At 36.2% G+C, this 25,885-nt stretch overlaps 1 protein-coding gene across 4 annotated transcripts in view; it reads right to left on the bottom strand.

Annotated features, from left to right (window-relative positions):
* Nucleotides 1-25,885, bottom strand: part of LOC143213288 (uncharacterized) — a 331,704-nt gene that overhangs the window by 205,134 nt on the left and 100,685 nt on the right. For all 4 annotated transcript variants that reach the window (XM_076432999.1, XM_076432997.1, XM_076432998.1 and 1 more), the window contains one exon: nt 601-754. In XM_076432999.1, the coding sequence (XP_076289114.1) occupies nt 601-699 (99 nt within the window). In that variant the 5' untranslated portion in view covers nt 700-754. The remainder of the gene's footprint in view (nt 1-600; nt 755-25,885) is intronic.

The following is a 25,885-nucleotide window of genomic DNA, read 5'->3' as shown; positions in this document are numbered from 1 at the left end:
TCCTCAGATCATTTGAAGCAACATTTTCCTTTGCAAAAATGTCATCCACGGCTTTGTGTAGGAGTTATTAACGAAAAATACGGACCAATCAGAGCGGCCAATCGACAGTCGGCGCGCCGGGCAGACTGTGCTGTTGACGGAATTTTGGGATACCCTGTATATTTTTTAAGCACAAATATTTTATATGAAATTAATCGCAAAATTCGGAGCTTTCCAATGATATACAGTTCAAAAGGAATGGTCACTGAATGAGGTTATAATAATACAATAAAAGAATTACGAAACAAAAGGTCACGAATTTAGTTGCCAACCTAATAAAAACACAGTAAGTGTTTAATTGAACAGTTCTGGGAACATATGTGTTATTACGAATTTTATCTAATACTTTAAATGCAATGAATCAATCATTGTACAACACAATTTCTACATAAACATATTGTTTGCCATTATATCTTACAATTATACTGGATGCTTCTTTCTTTTGCACAGTAATGTATATCGAGGCATTGCTGTAATGCATTGTGGAAACAAGGTGGTTTGTCATGTTTTAACTATATTATGCTAAATAATATTAATAATTGGAATTTTCCAAGGACTTACCACTGTCAAGCTATCCAATTCGCCAAGCCATTCATTCAAAAGCTGCTCTGGGTCTGTCTCGTTGTCACTGTCCTCGGCTTCTTCCTCGTAACGCTCCATGATGTCGGTCTTTAATCCAGCTTACGACCGCGGCCTATATTGTTCTTTCCACTTCCTGCGGACACACAAAACGTTTCACGTTAATTCGTTTGCTTAAACGCGTACTATCCACGTACTATAGATAATTAAGGAAGCCGCTACTTTCAGGGGCTCACGAAAACTCACTACATGCAAGCTGGAAGTACTGTGCGGTAGCCATTCCCATCTTTTTCCCTTGCGATCATTTGTTTACGATGGTACTACGGCTCAAATGTCCGCAACATATTAATAAACTGCGGATCTTTATACAAAATAAAAACGTTTTGCATTGATTGTGAGAAGAAGGAATAACATAAAAATTTATTTCACCCCTTAACGACCTTGTTACATTAAAGGAACATTACAACATTCTTGAATTTTTCAAATCTTTTACTGTTTTACATCTCGCCCAACCAATTTCTTCATAAATGCATAAAGGTCCGCAATCTACATATTAATATTCCAGAATTTGGTAGATTGGTCTAACTATTATATTATTATATAAATAAATAAATTCGGACTCTCGGCTTCACTCACATACAATTAGTATAATATAATATATGTAATTTCATACATAATAATCTTTTGCTTTTTAAGTGAACTATACAAACTATAAAGTATTCATGAATTTTGAACAAAACGACGTAAAAGGAATTTGAATTGTTCATATGTTAATATGTTGTTTCTCAATCTCGTTCATCCTTTTTCTGTAATATTTAATTTATAACAAATAACAGCTGTACAAATTAATTCATGGTATATTCACGATTAATCAATTGTAACTTTGTTTTATTGTATTATATATTCTCTATTATTTCTTTATTCTATGAAATTATGATATTTTCAAGTATTCTATATAATTTGGTTGATTAATGAACAACTTTATAAAAACTTCAATTTTATTTTCCTTCATCTTTTTCATTTCAATTAAAAATTAAATTAATGTAAAACAGGCTCTCTTTTAAAATTGGAAAATGTACTAAAATAGTTTGCATTATATTTGCTGTAAACTTTTATATACTACATATTTCCATGACCCAAAAACAGAGAATAATCTAAAATAATATTATTTCCTTTTTCCTGCAAATTTTTTGGTCACTTTCTTATTCATCACTTCGGTGCAAGGCAGCAGCCATCATTGTACGGTTCATCCAAAATTCAACACGGTCCATACGTTGGGAAACGCTGCTGTAGTGACTTGAAAAATTGGCAATGTTACAGTACTCGACGTGGAGCACCTCTTATATATTTTATAACAATCCGTAAAACTTGAAATAGGTTTTTCTCGTGACAAAATTTCGAGAGTCGGTGGATGTGACATCTCGTTAAGCAATTACTCGATATAACCCTTTCGATACAGCTTCGTTTTTCATCACTGGACTTGCAAATTTTTATGCAAAATAAAAATTTTATGTGTAAGTTGTAAGAAGGTCCTTTTTTCCTTAATAATTGTGAAAGATTGGAAATGAAATAGTGATATTCTCAAATTTTTTTAGTCTTCCTTCTTGCTATTTTCAATTTCACCTACTTAATTTTACCATAAATGCAGAAAATCCGTCTATTATCATTGAACATGTCTATTTGAGTATCAAGAAGAAAATTGTAAAATTTGTTTCTTTTTCTACTTATAGTGATATAAATAATTGTTATGTTTCTGTTGGCACGCGAATGCATGCAATATGGAACACGTTGAGTGTTCTTAATGTGGAACACTTAATATCAGACGACGACGTTAATGATGTTAATGATGCAGAATGTTTATTTTATGGGGGCAATTACAAGTGATAGTAATGGTGAAAAATGGGTCCATGCATTTCCAGTTTTCATTTGGGTCACGAAGAATGCGGTTCTTCAGGTGTGTTATTTATATGCTCGATATGTAGAAGACGTAGGGTTAACATGATAGAATATAAATTTAAAACATAGATGATAGAAGTTTTCATGTTATTCCATATACGTTCCATATACATATGCTTTGACATACGCGTTAGAAAATATTTAATATCACGAGTGGGGAGAGGAGTCATCTGTGGCTCGCAAGCCGCAAGTTGCCCAAGCCTGATCTATAAAGGATATCCGCTTTATTAACATCTTACTCTACGATTTATTTTACGGTTTCAATGATTAGAACTTTTCTGTAGATCATAATTTATATCTATTGTATGCCTACGAGGTGTGGCAATTAAATAACGAGACTGGTGTGAGAAATATGATTTAGTGCAAATAAAGTTAGATGTTACTTTTATCCCCTTCAACATACTCTCCTCCCCTATCTATACATCGCTACATACGTGTCTTCCATTGTTCAAAACAATTCTGTAGGTTATCAGCTGGCACCCTCTTCAACAGCTCTGCCATTTTGTTTTTACATGTTCAACAGACTGAAAATGTGTTCCCTTAAATGCACTTTTGACTTTTGGGAAGAGGTAGAAGTCACACGATGCGAGATCTGGCGAATACGGAGGATGATCAAGCACAGGAATGCGCTTGTCCGCTAAAAACTGCTTCACAAATTGTGGGCTAGTGCGTTGTCCTGATCGCGGCACTGCAACGCAACAGTGACCTCTACAATTAACGCTAGACAAGAAACAAAAGCAGACAGATAGACAAAACTACGAATGCTCCGGAAGCATGAAAATCAACGACCTACTAATGACAACCTCGCCCGATGCTGTTGCGTGATGGAAAGTGCCCAGTCTCGTTATTTAATTGCCACACCTCGTACACGTTCTCCAAATAGCTGTACATTAACAAAACCAAAATAGAATTTTAGTTCGGTTTAAAGGAAATTATTAACATACATTTTTATCGGAATCTGTTCAGAATATTCATCACGAGTCAGACACGATATTGTAAGGCAAGAGGTTAATTTCGGTGCGCTTTGACACCGGCTCTATTTCAAAAAATCAATTGCAAAATTTGTACCGAATAAACAGACAGATAGACAGACACACAGACAAGAAAGCGAGCTGATAAAAACGTGGTAAAAAGCATGTGTTGCTTTTGAAATCAGACATTTCGGAATTAGGCGTATTCCCCCGGAACATTTGAAACAGAAGTATCACCCCCTAGAAACGGAAATCTCGTTAATGGGGCGTATAAACGATTCAAAAGTCTACCGTGGTTGTACGTGAGTGACAAGCGTTGCCAGAGTTCGCGGTGCTGCGAATCGCGTGCGATTTCCGAAGAAACGCGTCACGTCGCGGCATTTCCACGCCGGCGAATATATTATAGAACGCACGCAAGAAGCAAACGGGTAATTCAGTCTGCCGCGCCCTTCGAATAGCCTGACACTGACATCCCAAATGACGATCGGGCTTGTCCTCTATACACGATTTATCGGCGGCATTATCGAAACAGGGAGCTGCGCTTGCTGCCGCCAATTTCGGAGGGAATCACCGGACGCTTAATGCTTAATTCCCACTATCGCTTAAGGGACAGTTTGATAATGCCCGTGTCAAACGTTCAAAGTACCTTTATAGCGTTAACCCTTCAGTGTCCTGCGCCGACCCTTACTCGAAACTAGGGGCACGTCCCTTCACATCGCTAAAAAATAGCTCATTTTTAGAATCTGCAGTCGATTAACTTAGATAAGTTATACTCTTTTGAAAAAATACATAATAGCACCGTTAGTGCATTAATGTATAGATTGCGGATCTGTATGCAAAATAAAACAGGTTTGCATTGATTGCAAGACACAGCGACCAAATAAAAATTTCATTCTTCTTTTGATGATCTTGTTAAGGTGAAACTAATACACTAGTGGCCTTAAATCTTTTTAATAACTCCACTGTTTTAAATTGTACGTACCCATTTTTGTCATAAATGCATAAAATCCGCAGTCTAGTAATGGATGAAACAAAAAGGCACAAAATAGTATTGATCCGTGAAAAAATTATTTCTTTGAGAGAAGAAGAATAACATATAAGTATTTGATTAGACATTTATGATTAGACAGCGGATCTTTATGCAAAATAAAAATTTGTGTACCTGAATTGTAACAAACTGGAGTGAAATAGATATTTATTTTCTTTCTTAATATGGTTAGGAGTAACAGTATTTTTTAATTCTTCTAATGAATTTACTGTTTTAAATTACACCTACTCATTTTTGTCTTAAATGCATAGAATCCGCTGCCTAGTTATAATGTAAATGATCGTCTCATTGAACCTCTCATATCTTTTCAAGAAATCATACTTCAAAATTCCATATAAATAGGTTGACACGTTTTATTAAGTGACGCAATAAAAAATATATGCTTCTATTTAAAAAAAAGTGAATGACCTTCATATGTCCTCTACGGGGCCACCTACAAAACAACTATTGACGTCAGAATATCCTCCTGGTACCATTCAATCCTACGTGAACCATTTTCTGAACATAGTATGCAGAATATGTGGTGAACCATCCTGTATGTTTCCATTTAAAAGACAAAACTTGACCATTTTAATTCTTACATATTAATGATGCAAACAAAAGTTCACCGCTAAATTTATGTACTCTCATGTATAATGTAACTTTTATTGAACATCTTTTTCGTATTTTCAACACTATATGAAACAATGAACCGCCAAAATGTAGAGGCACCTAATTCGACCACATTGAATGTTCAACTTACGCGTTGTACAAAAAAAATTATGTCTAACTAATCATTTTTCGACATGCATGGATGATCAAGTTAGGTGCCTCACATGTCCGATCTAAAATATTGATCCCATTTGCAAAAATATGAGGTATGCTACCTTTGTATGCTATCATGCACCCAGATTTCCATAGGAAATCTATTTGAAAAGCAATAGGATATACATGGTAAATTTATTGTTATATAACAAATGAAGTTCAAGAAGTGGGTAGTCTAATGCTTCCCAGGCATAAACCACGGACTATTTATAGACTACATTATGTTCGTTACTCACGCCGTACACCTTTAACAGTGTCATAAAAAAAAGAATCAATTGTGTTTACTTTGTAAGTTCGAGAACTCATTAAACGTATGAATTAAAACTATATTCTAAGCCATTCTAAGGAGAAGACAGTTCATAAATCCACGTCCCTTGCATTTCTATTATCCCGAGACGCGTGTTCATTGACGCAAATGATGATCGAAGTAGACATGTATGCGCGAATTATCGGCAACGTTATTGCAAAGGGGAGATTTGCCTGGTATCTCCGATTCGGGGGGAATGGGGCCGATTAATCGACGATAATTGCGCATGCGTACTGTCCACCTGACAGCACTGCTTGCTTGTCGCCCTCCCGATCGTGATAACCGGGGAAAAGAGATTGGGTGTGACTATTGGAACCAGCCGCACTTGGTGGCAAGACGTAAAACGATTTACGATGACATAAAACTGGTAACGTAAAGAGAATACTTTCATCAATTCGGAGTTCAGCTTCTCTCCTTTGGATTTACGCCGATTGCAATGGACTCCCTCCATCCATCATAAATGTATTCATAAGCCACCGTTAGATTTTATGCATTTATGATAAAAACGAGTAGTTGAATTTTAGAACAGTATACAATCACGTATAGTATTACGTATACACAATAGACAGCGGATTTGATGCGTTTATGACAAACTCGAGTAGGTTTCATTTCAAACGGTATACATTTAACAATGCGAGTGGATTATGTTCAGCCTATTAAACATATTAGAAGTTTGTATCAATTCAGATTTTTATTTTGCATAAAGATCCGCAAGTCTAGTGTCCAAATTATTTGTTTGCGTAAATTGTGTTCACATATTAAAACCGAAAATTTTGAAACAAAACTCTAACTGTGAAATATACATTGGACAACATTATCTGTCACAAAAAATAAATATGTTATTACAGGCTCTAATAATTTCATGAAGGTGGAGTGGGGTAAGTCCGTCTACGGGGCAAGTCCGTTAATTGGTTATTTTTATTATAATATGAACGAAATTTCTCTAGCTTGTATTTATTAATGTAGTATGAGTTAGTATGAACTATTCTACATATATGTCACCCAAGAATAAAGGTGTTGTCCTCGCTTAAATCAACCAATGCCAAACAGGCACGTGCGAGATACACGTACAACTTTGAGGTTACCCTGAACGTGCAATAGTTTACAAGTTATTAATTTATTCTGTGTTGTTATGTTAGGTAAGTACAACAAATATTGATGTAGGTTTACATCTCAAATAAACCGTTCTTATATATCTTATGTATTTTTTAAATTTGTTGAGAAAAACACTAAGATGATCTTGCCCCGTAAATATTACTACACGGGGCAAGTCCGTACTATCGCGGTGGGGGAAGACCGTACTGTATGGGTAACTATAAAACTAAACAATACAACTTAATGCAACAAAAAGCATTTTGTAGCAGGCTTGTTAATCATTCTTTTCTTGTCCCATAGCACTTGGAACAAGATTCTAAAGCATTTTTAAACTTTGTTTTAATATCACTTTATCCCCTTTCATAGTTCAGCATAGAAGTACTTGTTTGTTTAAAAATGGATAACTATAAAACTAAACAATACAATTTAATGCAATAAGAAGCATTTTATAGCAGGCTTGTTAATCAGTCTTTTCTTGCCCCATAGCACTTGGAACAAGGTTCGAAAGCATTTTTAACTCTCAGAGACGGATTTACCCAATTTTCGGGGCAAGAGTGTCCTAGTTGACACTTTGTACAATATCCTATCAAAATGATAATTTTCAAGCAAAATTAGAATCCTACATAATACTAATTCATCAGTAATAACTGTGGCAAGAGTTTGATACCAAGAACGTTAAGTTTTTACATACCAGACTGAAAATAGATCGGTTTAAAGTCCAACTTTGCAAAAACTAGGGGGCGGAATTACCCCACTCCATCTTACTTAGATACTTGTTCCCATTTTTAAATATTATTTTTAATGTGTCGCGCGCAGGCCAAGGCATAGTTTGCAATCAACTTGTCCTAGACAGCGGATCTTTATGCAAAATAAAAACTCTCAACGTGAATTGCTACAAACTGGAGTGAAATGGAAAATTATTTACTGTCTTAATATGTATATAATAGGTTGAAAATAACAGAACATTATTTTTAATGTTTTAAATTACACCTCCACATTTTATTGTAACTGCATAAAATCCGCTATCTATCAATTACGTGTTCATCTTCAAACTAAAGTCACCAAAAAAAGAAACACACATCGCGGAACAGTGGTTATAAACAATCGCAAAAGACGTGTTCTAAAGATTCGTTGTAAGACACACACAAATCGTGGCAGATTTATTAAGAAATTTATGAGCCAACCATACTGCACAATGCTTGGATCAATATTTACCGATGTTCGATTACTATGCACACACGCAGTACTCCAATTTTAGCAATTAGCTGCGAGCAAATATTCTGTGAAGCCGTACCAACACGCCGCGTATACCTTATCTGAACAAGTTGACCGGTATCATGCATTAAACATACCGCCGACAAAACGAAACAGGATTTCGGATGCGCAATAACACGCGACTGAAACGGGACGGGCTTCAATTGCAGCGTTAATGTAGTTTGTAACAACGCGAAGGGGCCCGAGGAACCAAGAAGTGTTCTGTCCCACTTTGGGACGATCGGAGCCTGAAAAATGAAATACGAACGAGCGACCAGAAAAGCCGGTAGTGAAGGCATAGCCGCGTGACGCTAACACCAGCAACGCGTGCACTGCGTGTACAGGGTGTATAAAAAGTAATGGTCATCCGTCGTAGCGGTGAATCTACACCTATATGGATCGGTGGACATTTGTAAAAGAAACTTGCCGCAAAATTGTTTATAGCCAAAAAGATTGTTGATAAAGTTTGTTTTTACATCAATTCCTTCTACACATCGATAAGAGAAAAAGTTTGAAAGGAGCCACATGTCGCAAACAAATAGTTATTGAGATATAAACTGTTAAAGTTTTCGCAAAATCTGATTATGTAGAATTATACGTATAAAACAAAAGCCTACTACTACAGTCCACACGACCGTGTCGATGAGACAGAACATGATCGTGTGCGTGCCTTAAGCTAAACGAAGTTTAAAGTTTACTTCGTCGCCAGGCCCGTACCAAGTGATCGTCTCCCTGCCCATTCGAATCATAAATTTGAAGCAGCAAAATATAAAAGAATACCTTATATCAATTTTTATACTTAAGAATATTAATCCTGGGTTATAAAATACTAATGTCTAGGTACCCACAAATTTTTCAGAATCTTCTGTTCCTCCGTCGGATCAACAGGACACTGCCATTTGCGGATACGTCTTAATAAGTGTAAATCACAAAACAACACATTTTCCAAAATCGTGACAGCGAACGGGGAGAAATTATTCCGACCACGGTCAAAATAGCACTGCGATTGTCAACTCGGGTTTTAGTGAATGGTTAAGGGTGGATTTAGGTGGGGAAATGTTGGGTTTGTTAATTGTACGGGGGTGTGTCGGTAGGACTTTAGGTTGAGAAGTGGGGAAACTGTCACAGAAATTCCTTTTGGTATTGTCTTCGATCGTCAATAACGAGATTTATAAGGGTAGTCCGCTCGTCGCTTCGATGGGTCCGTCGCACGTGTTGTCGATATGTCGGGGTTGAAGATTCGCATGCATTTTTTGCTTGCTATAGCGCCCTTTACAGGCAGTGCCGTAACGAGGGCGTGGCGAAAGAGGCGCCCGCCACTGGCGCAACTGGGTTTGGGGCGCAAAACAAAGAATACCGACCCGGTTGAGGATCGCTTGGACGCTTTTCAAATCTTGCAAAAAAATTACGAACTCTCACTACAAAACACGTATCCAAATCTAGACATAGAATTAAGGATGTTCATAACAATGCCTGTAACAACAGCTTCCTCTGCAAACGTTCGTTTGGCAAATTAAAAATTGTAAAATCGTGCCTTCGTTCTTCTATTGGACAAGAGCGATTAACAAACATGTCTATAATATCAATTGAAAAAGATGTTGCCAAAACATTAAATTATGACGATATAATAGATGTGTTTGCAAATGAAAAAACGAGAAAAATTATTTTATAAAATATGCTGAACTGTTTTATGCTTTTATTATATTATTTTAACATATACCTATGTTTTGTATTTCTTTTATTTTGTCGTCATTGAATATGAATAAAAATTTGTTCTTATTTTTTAGGTTATAGATTATTTATTCATACAAATACCTTGACAACTACATTATTGTATACATATACAGGCAACTCATTTTGATGATGCTAATAGTATTTAATATATTGCATTTGGTAAAATTGAACTTGTTACATTAAAATTTTTAACTTTTTTGTCATTGTTGGGTTACGGGGGGCGCAAGTTGGACACTTGCCACTGTTGCCACAGGCGTTTCATACCCTTGTTACGGCACTGTTTACAGGTATATCGTCTAATCCGCTGGAGGAACGGTGAGGGTAACATTTTATAATGCAGGATTAATATTCTTATAACAATGGATATAAGGTAATTCTTTCATATTTTGCAACTTCTTTATGATCCGAATGGGCACGGAAACGATTACGTTGTACGGGCCTAGCGACGAATGTCCCTTTAAATTTCGTTTGGCTCGAGGCACGGACACAATTATGTCCTATCTCATCGACTCGGTCGGATGGACTGTAGTAGTTTTTGTATATACGTATAATTCCGCACAATCAAATTTTGCAAAAACTTTAACAGCTTTTATATCTCAATAACTATTTGTATGCGACATGTGGCTCCTTTCAAACTTTTCTCTTCTGGATGAATGGAAGGTGTGGATGTAAAAAACAACTTTCTTTGTTATAACTGTTTTGCGGCAAGTTTCTCTTACAAATGTCCACCGATCCAGAGTTGTAGATTCACCCCTAGAACGGATGACCATTACTTTTTATACACTCTGTACATACGTGCATAAGCGTCCACCAAGGCGACGACGTCGAACATTGAAAAAACAGGTTGCGGCGCCTTCCAGAAGAGGAGTGTGACGCACTCCCAGCTCGTTAGTCACCGGACTTGCTCACTAAAGGAACTTTCGGAAGTTTTTGAACTCCGGCCAAGTGGTTCACTGCCGAATCGCGTGTGTCCACCAGCCCCAGTCCGCCGAAACTCCTCGCGCGACTAAATCATCCTTTTTCACTCGTTCCGATCGGGCGTACGCCAATGACGCGTATGGTACAGTCAGGGACAAAAAGCAAAGACACCATATCAATTTGTTCATTTTTATGTAGTAGATATCGTGATAGAATAGCTTCATAACAGAAACAAGGAAGCCAGCAAGTAATAGCTCAAGCAACATGTACAGTCAGTCCCATAAATATTCGTACGCCCTTTAAATGAACTTTATACTAAACGATCTTATTTTTATGGGCCATTGGGAGAATTGATTTACTAAATGATGTGCAAAAGAGATTTCGAAAAAAATTGCAAGCTTCCTTGCAAAAATAAAGATGGCACTTTTTGAGTCTTTTTTGTTTGGGCCCGCAATGAAAATTTAAAATATGCGTTTTGTAGATCTATGTTAGTTATACACACGCCAAAAATTGGGCATACTAAAAATGGAAAGATAAATAAGTTATTTTGCTTTTGTTCGATTTTCCATTTAATTAAAACGTTAACCACAAGCATTGCTTGTTTATAACAAATGAAATAAAGTAAATTTTTGAGGATTCATAGGTAGTGCTGACATAGCGTACGAGTTCTCCTTTTTGGTTAATATTTTCTAAGACTATCGACAAAAGAATTTTTATAAGAGACGAAGGATCTTTGGAAAATTACTATCATAAGCTTCTGTTTGGACCACAGACTATCTCACGTAGTTTCTATGAAAGCAAGCAGTTACACATTTCAAGAGTTCAGAAATGCCTATAGCTCGAGAACTAGGTCAAATAACACACACGTTTGTAGAAACTTTTTTCATTATCCTCGTGTTCCAGGTCGACCAATGAACTGGACCTAATATGAAATATGAAACAACGTACATATGTAAGCATATGAAAAGCTTGTAAATAATGTAAGAAAAAGATAATTGCAGAAGTATTGAAAATAAACACATAGTAGCTTACGAAAATATTCGAATAACTTGGGCACATTTCAAATAAATATAATCGAAAGGAATATCGTAATTTTTAAGTTTCTTTTATGCGATAAAATATAATATATACATCTATTCAATTACAGTTTTGTCAACTGAGAAAAAGAAAATGATTTTAAATATCTATTTAAACTATTAATTTACAATGTCTTTTATGTTTGCAGATATTTTTGTATTCCACACTTGGAAAGTTCCATAGTTTTTGATTTCAATCATTGGGCACATGAGCTGAAAAGTACTTATATGTATAAAATAGTTATATAAAATAAGTACTTTTATAAAATTATAAAATAAGTAGTTCGAAAGTGCTCTGGTATGGTGCACAATATCCCCAGCATATTTAATGCATCGAATTAATTTATAATAAATTATGTAAACCATGGAATGCCATGCCTATTAATTAATGCATATTTTATGCATACTTGTATGAAATGATCACAGTAATTAAACACTCCAGAAACTATTCTATATGTAACTGAAAACTTACACACAGTTTACTGGAAGAATTCGAATAGTAATTGGAATAAGTAGATATAAGTAACTGGATCGATAAATTACAAAAAATTCCCCGATGACTATATTCGATCATACACAAAACAGACAGTTAAAAATACAGATACCATCATGCGTTCAACGGACCTAATATTAGCAGTTTCGACGAAAATGTTTTTGTCCATTGTGTAATTCCGGATTCGATACGTGGGATAGAACGATTTACGATTGTATTCAGCGAAGGAGCTTTAGGAATCGTTGTCTGCAAGTTTACGAAAGAATATAGAGATACTTATCTCAGAAAAGAAGAGGAAAAACCTAAAAATACTTTGTTTTTGCGGACGCCATTATTCTTGCGACTCTCGTCGATCAGTAACCTGGACTTTTCCAAGTCTTATCCAAAAATAACACAACAAGACATAAATAAGCAATTTTGTAGAATACATATAGAAAAATGGAGTTCTGTATAAGAGAGTCAAATAATGATTAACAAAATAAAAATTGTCTGGAAGTTCTTTTTTTCTTCAATCATTATGATACATTGAAAATAATATTTATATTAATATCCTTGAATTCTTTCAATTTTTCTACTATTTTTCTTATTATTTGGTTGCATAAATTAAATTAGTTTCAATTAGTAAATTTCAACTAGTAAACATATCAGGTTTTGCAGAAAACTACTACCATAATAATCTGATTTATAATATAAAAATGAAAATTTCACTGTAACCATACTGCAGAGTTTCAATTTATTTACCAATATGTTTAAAATATATGTATAAGTGCAAATTGTATAACAGAAATAATATGCCTATAAATATTTCGTGTACAAATATTCGCCAGGATATGAAAAATCTTCGTTATTGCCACGCAGGTTTCCACGTAAAAATTAGCTTTGGCACTCTTTTCCAACTTGGTAATCACAAATATTTTTAAATTCCATACGCTGCGCTGATGCGAATATGGTGTCCTGAATGGACAAACTGATATGTGGTGGTGTCCAGATCACGCGGTGGTGCTGCGCGTACGTGATAATAAACATTCACCGGAACCAGCGGGGAAAATGCCAACGACTAAAAAGTTTTCTCAACAGAGGATCAAAGTTCAGCGTGCAGACTGCGGAAAGCTCAAAGAAAAGCAAAGCGAGGAGTCTACTAGCTGCCGAGAACGCGAAACAGCTCCCGGCCTCGCCGTTCTTGTGACAAAATAATTATACAAAATGTAATGACGTTACTGGAACAGTTTCGCGGAAATTACAGATTTAAATCGTCCCTTTCAACATTTTAGTAGATTTTGGTGCACATTTGTTGAATTAAGTTCTATTGAAATGGTTACTAGACCAATAAATAATTCTGTTTGACTAGTAACGATTTATAAGTAAATGATTAACGTAATCTCAGGTTAATTCAATAGTTAACTTCACCAATTATTTGCATTTTAATATACCAAATTACAAAATTGTACAGTATTATAAATCAATTTATTTTAGTCTAAATATTATAATCTCGTATAAATTTTATTAATATTAGTTTTTATTTTATTAATCTCATAAGGTGTCCTATAAATATGTAGTATGCCACATATTAATACTAGCAGATATACAATTTTGATTGTTATTCGTTCAAACGGTTTGTTACGCGATCAGTGGACTAAAAAATTAATGAAAAACATGTAATCAGTTTTTTCATGTGAAGGCTCCATTTGAAATAAATTGATGTTGACAATTCATCGGGTCAAATGCACTTCAGAGCCACTTAACTCGTGTATCTGTCCATTACAGATTAGCTCCACTTCTATTAACGTTTATAAACGCTGTTAGTCGTATGGAAATATTTGTTTTCCATTATAATTGGGTATAAACTCAAAGCGGAGAGGTTATAAAATTAATGGAAACCAAACAAGACTGTCCTGTCGTCAATGTCTGTTATAAGTAGTAAGAGCGTGTCATGAACAGACAACGAACTGAACGTGTTTTGCTGAATTTTCACCCAACAAATCCTCAGTGCTGTTGTCTCGAAAAGAAATTGGAAGGTATTATTCCAGTTGTGGCTTGAATTTAAAAAAGAGTGGTACCTCTTTGAATAGTATAATTACGATTTATACAATCATTTTAAATAGGGGTGTGCGGGTACCCGAAATTTCGGGTTTAGCAATATTCGGGTACTCGAAGTTAAAGTTGTATTTATATGAGTATAATGCTGTTTTATGATTTTTCAGTTCAATCTTTTATTTTTACTGGCAGGTTCAGAATGATTTTTGTATTTTTAGTGTAATCGGTTACCAAACTTTGCGAGGAAAAAGATATTTCAGAATACATTATGTGAAATAATAGAACATATTTTATTCAAAATTCGTGGACAGAAAGCATAATTGTCCTACTTTTTCCGATACGAGTTTTATTCTCGTGGCTGACAATATTTCCAGTGTCAGGAAACAATCGTTCGCTGGACTCTTGAGTGGCAAGAATGCCAAGGTATTGTCTTGCTGTTTCTGCAAATATGTAGATAGTCATTTACAATCAGGGATTCTAACCCGACGCCTAACCCTAACCCAAACCCGGTTAACCAAGGAAGGTTACTGTAACCCGCTGTAACCCATACTATCCTCGAGGGAACGGTTCTCAAATCTTAGAGAGAGCAGGTTAACCCGCTCGGAGCGGGTTACTCACTATTAAATAGAGATTCACGGAATATAACCCGAATCGTAAAGTATTTATAGCTAACGTATTATAAATAAACAGGTTCAGGTAATAATCATATTGAAAAGAGCTTTTTAAATTAGATTATTAGATAATAACAATAATTTTCAAAATTAAAGATCGAATTCGTTTGTCCAAAGTATTATGATGTCATCTATAATGTCACTATTTAAACGTGAACACACAATAAACACAATCTGAATAAATATAAATGTTTTCAACACAACGTGTGAACACAATGTGTGAAATAAGAATGGGATGGATGGGCAACCCATAACAATAAAAAATCGAAAAACAGTTGATAAATCTTTTCTTCGTTTCGTTTTCCGTTCCGCGTCAAACAATTGCCAATCGACGCTCCAACAACGATACCATAATACCAGGCATTCTTGGCTCATTATTGCCTTATTATATATGTATACATATACGTTCCTTCCGAAACACACAACATTCATACTCTTCATAATTACCTAAAATACAAATTTCTTTACCAAATTTCTTTATCAATAATAAGTTGTCCTCATATTATTTAAAATCGATTTGTAGATAAATTCAACTGATTGGCACCAAAGCATAATTATAAATAAGAAAAGAAGTTCAAACTTTGCGTACTCAAAACCCGCTCTTAGTGTGGGTTACAGTGTTTCATGGGTTACCAAAAACCGAAACCGATTCGGGTTACGGTTTCCAACCGTAACCCGCTCTTACCCGGTTAACCGGGTTACAGTTGGCCATCTAGTAACCGGTTACCGAAGCTACGCGGGTTACAGCGGGTTATTGAGAACCGAATCCGATTCGGGTTAGGTTTTTGAACCCTGTTTACAATTGCATTTCTACCATCTATATTGCAAACTTTCGAAACCCCGACTCGACCCGACCCGATTATCATTTTGGGTACCCGAACTTTTTAAACTTTCGGGATCCCGACCTGACCCGAACCCGAAATTTCGAGTCCCGCACACCCCTAATTTTAAAGCTCTCCTTAAACCATATTGTTTTAGCTAAAAACTTCCGATCGAACCACTAAGAGCTGAATAATCTAAGCTGATCACGTTTCGTGGTCCACCCTGTATACATACATGTTACTTTTTATCCAGTATTGTCAAGATTGTCTCCTTTTTCATGCGTCGATCAAGATTTAACCTTTAACGCGACGATAATCCAGCAAGAACGTGTTCGCAGGACAGTGTGGCAACGATCATAGTCGAACAATGCCAACCACGATGATGTTATCGCCGTCCTCGGCACCGGTAACTTCGGATTACGTCATTTACCCCGGTAGCCATAACGGGAAAAGCGATCGTAACCGCGAGCAACAACTTTTTCATTCCACGTGTGCAACACGAATGCCCCGGGGTTTGTTTTTCGCCGTTCTTGTGCCCTCTAAACGACCACTTCAGACATCGATCGAAGCAACAGCTCCGCGCGTCGTTAGCCACAAAGTGACAGCGTGTGACGAGCAACTTGCCACTCGAAACTGCCGGAACCCTGTTTCATTCTTAATTGGTGGCTAGCGTTATTCCGCGGCACGTGGTGGCAACCACGGATTTTCGAAAGCATCGGTCGTCGAGCGATTTTCGCCGACGAGCTCCGCCGTTGATCATTAGTTGCAATTAATTGTGCCTCATTACTAAACCGGTGGAGTCCTAATGGGGATTATACGAGGAAAAAATATATCTACAGGGTGTTCCAGAAAAGTTGTTCTTAAAGAAGTCCCATTTTGGAGGAACCCTGAAGTCTCTGAAGTTCCCTTCTAAGGGTAAGGGGTGATTCCCGAGATCATTTGAAGTAACTTTCTCCTCTGCGAAAATGTTCTCCGCCTTAAGGAGTTATCAACGAAAAACATGGACCAATCAGAGCGCGGCTACAGCGGCTCTGAGCGTGGCGTTTGTATTGGTCGACTTTTCTTTTGTTTAAGGGCGGTGGGGAAGTGCCATTACGCACATCCCCCAGATCAAGAATACCCACTAAAACCCCACCGGTTAAGGGCTCTCATCCGTATCTTCCTCCAGATCCAAGAATAATAAGTGCAGACAGGGTCTCTCTCCTCGTATTGCACCTGAACACACTGTTAGTTTCTTGGCGACTCCACGCAGTTGTATTGGTCGACCTAGTATCCGTCAGCTGTCGGTGTGCTCTGATTGGTCCGTGTTTTTCGTGTACAGTAAATCCTCCATAAACGCAAAAAAATATCCCCTCCACTGTAGTAATCTGATCTCGGCTCGGGTATATCGGTGTGAACCACACTAATACGACGCGGAGAGTCGTAGTTGTCAGCACAGTTCAAAGGCTCGTGCAGCCTCACAATGTAATACCAATATAAAATCATTTTTATTATTGCTTATTTTTTTATGAAACTTCCACTAATATATTTGTGGCATTTTTCTGATTAAAATAAGACCAAACACGATATACAGTAAGGAGCGAAACTGAACCAATAACCACAAGTTTTGTATAAATCATTATTTCTTGCTAGGAATATAGAAGAATAACAAAAAATTAACATTATAATTATTTTTACCATAGTTAGAAGTAACTTAAGAAGTTTTTTTCAATACTTAATGTCTCCTCGTTTAGCAATGACAACAAAAATAGATTGACTCGGTTTTGCACCGGTCCCTACAAGAAATGTTTACGTGAAATGTTCTCGTAGTATGTTTAGATCTAGCACTTTGGTATGTTTACAAACTACTAGTCTACGTCTTAACACTCAGTTCTTCGCAATCAGTCGAACGGAAAAGCACGCAAGTGAAGTAAGAATAAATATGAAGTCAATTGCTCCAAATTGTGTAAAAAAAGTCATTTCTCTTTTGAATGACGGCTTGTCAACACGTAAGACAGCGAAAACTTGCAGTGTTAGTCAATCGACAGTGCAGAGAATAAGAAAAAAATACTGTAAAAGTACATTATTAAATGTTGGAGGAAGACCAAAAATATTATCACCGCAGGATGAACGAAGGATTATACGGTTTGTCACATCTGGTGAAGCTTCAAGTTCCATTATGGCTGCAAAATTATTAAAAGAAGATACGAATATACAAATAAGTCAGTGGACAGCACGAAGAACCCTCAAAGGAGCTGAGTTTAGAAGCATTAAGAAAATAAAGGAGTCAATGTTATCGAAAAAAAATATTAAATGTCGTTTGGAATTTGCTACAAAATATCAAAACTGAACAACTACCGACTGGGAACGGGTTATTTGGTCAGACGAGACCAAAATTAAATTCGTAAAAATGAAAGGCTTAAACCACGACATGTGAAACAAACGTTAAAGCATGGAGGCGGATCCCTAATGTTCTTGGGGTGCCTAACAGCATTTGGCATTGGATCACTGCACCGAATTAATGACACCATGAATCAGTACATGTACAAGGATATTTTACAAGATCATCTCATAGATGCTGTTGAAAATATGCCTTTTGAAGAAAAAAATGTAATTTTCATGCATGACCGAGACCCTAAGCACACTGCTAAAAGTGTAAAAAATTGGCTCAGTACTAAAAAATTTTCTGTTCTGGATTGGCCTGCACAGAGCCCCGACCTCAACCCCATAGAGAATCTATGGGGTTTACTAAAAAGACGACTTCGGGATTTATATGACCTCCAACCAACTTCAATCACAAATTTGTATGATAGAATTCAAGAACAGTGGGAACAAATATCTCCGGATTATTGCAAAAAATTAGTAGAAAGTATGCCAAAGCGAATTAGTGCAGTTTTACCAGCACAAGGGTTGTGGACGAAATATTAAAAATAAATAATATATTAAATACTGCCAAGTATTGGACGTGGTGCAAAACCGAGTCAATCTATTTCTGTTGTCATTGCTAAACGAGGAGACATGAATTATTGAAAAAAATTTTTTAAGTTACTTCTAACTATGATAAAAATAATTATAATGTTGACTTTTTGTTATTCTTCTATATTCCTAGCAATAAACAATGATTTATACAAAACTTTTTGTTATTGGTTCAGTTTTGCTCCTTACTGTAATTTCAACTGTATTTAGTGGTTTAATTGACGATGGACGTTTCTGGCGCAGGGAAGGACAGCGTATGGGAAAGAAAGAGCGGTCTCTCTTTATCGTCTATGATAAATGAAAACGAATCTCCCCGAGACTTTTGCGTTTATAGAGGATTTACTGTATAACTCCGTAACAGAGCCACGAACAACATTTTCGTAAAGGAAAAAGTTACTTCAAATGATCTTCGGAAACACCAGTTTTTTGGGACACTCTGTATATTGGGTGTCCATGATGTACGACGAAGCTACAGCGAAATAACGAGTCAGTTTGCAAGCCATTTCTGACGGTAACGAAGAAGATATGATTTTCGAGAACGAACGGTCTGATCAATTCAGATCAGATAAGAGATACCGGTTAAAGATAAGAGTTGAAGTTCTTCATTACATTGCAGATATTGTGCATTTGTGTTGTAGCAAAAGCATGTTACTCAATAGACGACTACTGAATTAATTGTACGTGTTTAAAGGCTAGGAAAAGTTGGAGACGTATAAAGAAAATTAGGTATCATAAACAAGAGTAAATGTGTCTCTTTTCAGCCCCTACCTAGTCCCACACGATAACATAGTCAGCCTTCCTGAACACAAATTGCTTAAAAATAAATATCTAACAACATATTATTATACACTCGAAAATCCGCATATCGTAAAATTAATAACATCATAGCGTTTGAATATAAACAAGATAGATAGAATTTGATTATATTTAGATTCAAACAAATAAATAATAATTTTGTTGTCCTTTTTGTAATCTTGCTTCTCTGATGTCTTAGAGCCTTAGAGTATGTATCTACACGTTTGATACTACGTGCTAAACGTAGTTTTGAGTCCAACAACAAACTTGACAATATCAATTAGTAGTTTTTAAATTTGTTATAATGATAATCTTGAGTGATTGTTAGATATCATTACACTTGACTTTGTTTAAAGGAAGTTGAAGACAATTTTAAAACTACATCAAATAATAGAAAGTCGATGAAGATGAAAGAGCTCTAATCAGATAGCATGAAGCTAAAGAAGATTTTTCAACTTTATATCATGTATTTAATCAACCTTAGTAATCCGAGATTACTATACTGAGAACCAATATTTACAAGTGATATAAACTACACGTCATAAATGTGATAACTTCTTCATTGTACGAGAACATTTTGTTTTTTAATCAAGTAAAGGTAGACTAGCATAATCACATATAGGGTGCGTTCCGTTTCACGCTTCAAGCGCATGAATCGCTTTCAATGCGATGCGCGCATTGACATCGTTCCGTTTCGTTAATGCGCATGATGCGCGTGATGCGGCGCTTTGAAACGGAACGATTTTCCGTGCATTTGATGCGAATCAAAAATGGCTGCTGCCATGGATGACAAAACGTTATCTGCTTTAACGTTATTTTTGTTAAATAAAAACATTGAACAAGTAGAATTGAACAATTGTAGTAGTGATTCGAGTGATACTACGGATATATATCTCCTTCCAAATTACATTGTGTCTCTTCAAGCCGTTTTTAAATTCGGCTTCCTTTTCCCTATACAGGGTGTCCCAAAACTCGTGAAAATCCCGAAAGGGGGTGGTTCCTGAGACCATTCTAAGAGACATTTTCCTTTGCACCAAAGTCAACTGCGGCTTTATTTAGGAGTTATTAACGAAAAACACGGACCAATCAGAGCGCGCCCTGGGCCGCCACGCCGCGCCGTCACGATGCGATGTCACGGCGTACCGCGACACTCGCTTGCCGGCGCGGCTTGGCGCGCCGGGCCAGGGCGCGCTCTGATTGGTCCGTGTTTTTCGTTAATAACTCCTAAACAAAGTCGCAGTTGACTTTGGTGCAAAGGAAAATGTCTCTTAGAATGGTCTCAGGAACCACCCCCTTTCGGGATTTTCACGAGTTTTGGGACACCCTGTATAAATCTATTAGGAGAAGTACTGCCCCATCAGGCCACGTGAATGATTTGTTGGGGTGTTCAATTTCCTCACGTAATTCAGGAATAGCAGTAATAGTATCCATTTTCGTGACAAAATCGCTTGACAGAAACTGCTTTCAAATTTAGCGCTACTAACTTCGCATCAAACGCTTCACCTCAGAGCTGTGGTAGCTGATGCGATGTTAATGCGCGAGAAGTGGTGGGGATCTAGGGAATTCTGAGCGTTTTGATGCGCGCATTGAATGCAACGGAACGCTTCTCTATGCGATTCATGCGCTTGAAGCGTGAAACGGAACGCACCCATAATCACACGAATCACATGTAAATGACATTTCAATGCATTAGTTTACAAAAGTGAATGTCGAAGAAGATGTATATCTTGCACGAGTTCTATTAGAATTTAGATAAAATACAAGTTCCTACAAAGCTTATATTTTTTAATTTTCAACATAGTCTCTCATAAAAAAGAACTAAGCAACCATTTCCGGTACTTTCTTTGAAATTCCGACCAGTTGCTCTAACTTCTCAAAAAAAATCCAAGTCGTACGATCCGATGTTAAAAAAATATATAAAAAAACTTTTTAGAAACCACGCTTATATGACGCATACAATAACACGGCAAGTTAGTATAAGCGTGGTAATAAAACGTGACCTTCCTTTTCAAAGTGTCCGAACATTACTGTGATTCGCTGTAGCTGTTTAAAAATAATCTAGTTCACCAGTGTGGTGAAGTATCTCTCTGATATTTTTACGCTGCCTTCAGCTAAAAATAGTTCGTTGAAAAAGGAAAACGGTGACTTCCTCATATTGAACATAGAAAATCCGTGATCGCAACGACACGATTGATCCGAATCCGCAACGCTGATATCTATGGAACGATCAGCATCCGCGCGATTCGACTTAAGATGCACTCGAGAAAACGTTCCAGGACCTCGAGTAGAAGTTTCTATCATTAATCTATCGCAACAACTGTCCTCGAATCTCAGACGTTATGTATCACGAAGAAGGAAGTCGAGGAATCGGGACAAAGACTTCGAAGATAATGTTATTGGAATAATGTCAAACATTTCCCATTATTGGATCGTGAACTTTAGTTATTCGAACGCTGTAACCCCGGAAATTTCATGCGATTTTGAATCGTTTTGATTGCGTACGATCCTCTTTTAATGCTGTGCAAGTTTCCAAACATTACTGTTAGAGTAAATGTACCTATCACTGCGGGTGTACGTTTTACTGCGGTATTCTTTCCCATTGAGATCACAACACGTGAAAATAAATATTTTGCCCTGAATAAATTTTTACAATTCAATGAGAATGTATTCTTGTTGGCGAGACGAACAAAATTGTCAAACATTCTCATATTTTTATAATCTTAGTATTTGAAAAAACATTCTTCATAAAAAGTAGAAACAAGACCATTTTTACCACGCTTATGTTAACTTGCCGTGATGTCGTATTCAACAAATCTTGTAATAAAATTCCCACAGTCCCATCTTGCTGAAATTTTGTATACACTAAATTTTGTATACATAAAATAAAATATATAAAAAAAACTTTCTAAAAACCACGCTTATATTAAAATGTTATTAATTTCCTTTAAACAGAAACAAAATTCTATTACTTCTCATCGTACACATTACTTCTCATCGTAGTTGCAATTCACACCGCAGCATTAGGAGGAAAAAATGTATATAAAAAAACTTTTTAAAAACCATGCTTATATTAGAATGCACTGAAAAGGAGAAAATAATTTTTTTCCTGGTTCTCCATAAAATACCGAATCCATTTAAATGGTTGATAATATTTTTCCCCAAAATATTAAGCAATTAGTTCAAAATTTCTTCTGTTATAAAATTAGTGTCGGAATAGATAGAAAAATTTAATATAAATTTAAATAAAATCATAACATTAGTGACTATAAAAATAAAAGCGTGGAACACACACCCACGAAGATTACGTCATTATAGTTTAGCGCTCCACGCTTTTATCTTTATAGTCACTGATGTCATGATTTTATTTAAATTTATATTAAATTTTTCTATCAATTTCTGAACTACTTCCTTAAAATTTAGAGAAAAAATGTTATTAATCATTTAACTGGATTCGGTATCTTATGGAGAACCAGGAAAAAATTATTTCGTCCTTTTTAATGCATTTTAATATAAGCGTGGTTTTTAAAAAGTTTTTTTATATATTTTTCATTCCTAATGCTACGATGTGAATTGCAACTACGATGAGAAGTAATGTGTACGATGAGAAGTAATAGAATTTGATTTCTGTTTAAAGGAAATTAATAACATACATATTTATTAGACCCTGTCTATAGAATCTTTATCACGAGTCTGACACGATATTGTAAGGAAAGGGGTAAGACTATAGACTTTGAGAAGTTGTATCTTCAATAAAAATTCGATAAAAAAAATGTTTCAATCTTTTGAACCTGTTACATGAGAATCCCGCTTAAGTGATCGCACGACGGAGACCAAATTGGCCCAGTTACTTGTTATCAGGTTGCCGCGAGGTTCGGCGATTGGCGGGAACGAAAAAAATAAGAAACAAAGTGGTCCCCTTAGTCGGGGTGGTGTGTAAAGTTTGCGGGACGGAATAGCGGAAAGGCGAATTAACCGCAGAAATCGATTTACTTCGGGCGGGGTTAAGTAACATTTTATGTAGCCGTGTACAGAATCGAAGGCTGCCGCGCACCGTGGCTGTAAATCAAGTCGAAGAAAGCCTCTCGGCTTGGCTTTCCAGTGCCTACGCCGCGCAGCACCGCGCGGGGTATAATTAATGACCGATTAATGGTGCCGCGATAAATTCTTATTTTTGCGGAGGCTGCGGTGACACTCGCAATCGCCGACACGGACACCGGACTGTCTTTAATCCCGGGCTTGTACGTTTCGTAAACGATTTGCTACGGTTGATACGGCGGCCGTGCGTCCCGTCCCGCCGTTTGCATATGGATGCGAATTGAAAATGAGAAACGATCGAGTTTCCGTATGAAATGTGTGCTTCTATGCTGCAATATCGTTCCGGGTACTGGAGGCGAGAATGAATGTCCAGATGGGACACCGATCGTCGAGTAATTACAGATTATTAGGTTGTAACACGAATGGGTACAGTTGTCGTTGTAGACATGCTCTGATTGTAACGAGTTTAGGTATAACTAGGCAGCGCACAGTAATCTGGAGACCCTGTTTTCGTGGGAAAAATTCAATTTTTCAACTTTAATATATTGAAAAAATTTTTTTCCTATAAAGTAACAACCCTTCAAAGCTCACAAATCCAAAATATTATTCATTTTAGATAATTCTGTGATGAGATACAGCGTTCTAAAGACAAAGTCAGAAAATTCAAAGTAAAATTTAGATTTCAATCATCGAATATCAGAAAATAGATTTTAATGATGGTTTTATATATGTTAGTAAGCCCATTTCAAATATTTAATACATTTTTAACCCTTTGCACTCGAAGCAATTTTAATTCGAAACTCAAAATCATTCCTTTCGACCCAGAACATTTTTATTCTATGTGATCTTGTTTACATGATGCACATGAAATTTAACCAGTTTTCTCATGTAACAGTTGAGCTTTTCACAATTTATAGAAAACAGACGAATTTAATAATATTGAAACTGTTTTGAATAATGGTGTGGCCATTTTTACTGGCGCCTTACAGTCGCCATTCGAGTGCAAAGGGTTAAGCATTGTTTAGTCCATACACGAATAGCATAAATTAATAGCATTTCAAACTTTGAAAAGAATTATACAAAAACGCTCAAGAGTGCTAAGCATCGTACTTGTTTTATATGAAAGCTTGAACATTTACTAAGAAAAGAATGTAATTTTTAACTGCAACCTTCCGCAATCTTGAACTATAAACGGATTTTAACAAATAAGGGCCCGCGGTTATTCGACGCCTGGATACGCAGTTCCACTTGAATCTTGCATAGCAGCTTGGAGTTACAATTACAATGTATGTATATGTTTTCTCTGCGCCAGGCAGAGACCCCGAAAACCTCTAATTACTAGATTTCGTATAATTCCTATGAAGAATTCAATCTTACAAGGGGCGTCCAGGGTAGTCGGAATCCGGATTTTCCTGAAACTTGCAGTATTTGAAGATGACATATCCAAGTTTAATTTAGCAAAGCAGTAGCGCGCGCTTCTCAAGATTTCCCGAGAAAATGGCATTTGAAAATTCGGTTTACGCGTTCATAAGGAGTTCGCGTTCATAAGGAGTTCGCGTTAAGCTATGAACATGAAGCGCAGTGGCCGAGGACGCTGCGAGAAAGACTGGTAATCAGTAGGTCGCTGGTTCGAGTCTTGCTGCCGACATTTTTTTTTAAAATCTTTTTTCAGTTTTAATCCTAAAATTTATGAAATCTGCCATTAAACAATTATTTTTTAAATAGAAAATGCATGTTTTTTATTTGTGGGTATTGAAAAAAATCGAACATAAAAATAATACAGTGTTATATTTACTTTATTATTGCTCATTCTTTATTAATAAAAAAAATTACGTATTAGTATGACACGACCCAGAATGATACTCATCGTAAAAGCATGGGAAACAATAATTTTTTCGGCATCTAGCACACACTATAAACGGAGCGTTTGTACAGGAGCACGCCGTTTTCAAGAGTTCTATTGGAAAGCACACTTCATTAACATTCATATACCAGAGAAATTTTTATGAATGTTAATGAAGTGTGCTTTCCAATAGAACTCTTGAAAACGGCGTGCTCCTGTACAAACGCTCCGTTTATAGTGTGTGCTAGATGCCGAAAAAATTATTGTTTCCCATGCTTTTACGATGAGTATCATTCTGGGTCGTGTCATACTAATACGTAATTTTTTTTATTAATAAAGAATGAGCAATAATAAAGTAAATATAACACTGTATTATTTTTATGTTCGATTTTTTTCAATACCCACAAATAAAAAACATGCATTTTCTATTTAAAAAATAATTGTTTAATGGCAGATT

The sequence above is a fragment of the Lasioglossum baleicum genome, chromosome 11, assembly GCF_051020765.1.
Source record: "Lasioglossum baleicum chromosome 11, iyLasBale1, whole genome shotgun sequence".
Lineage (NCBI taxonomy): Eukaryota > Metazoa > Arthropoda > Insecta > Hymenoptera > Halictidae > Lasioglossum > Lasioglossum baleicum.
Note: the sequence above shows the minus strand (reverse complement) of the source record. Positions and strands in the feature narration are given on the sequence as shown.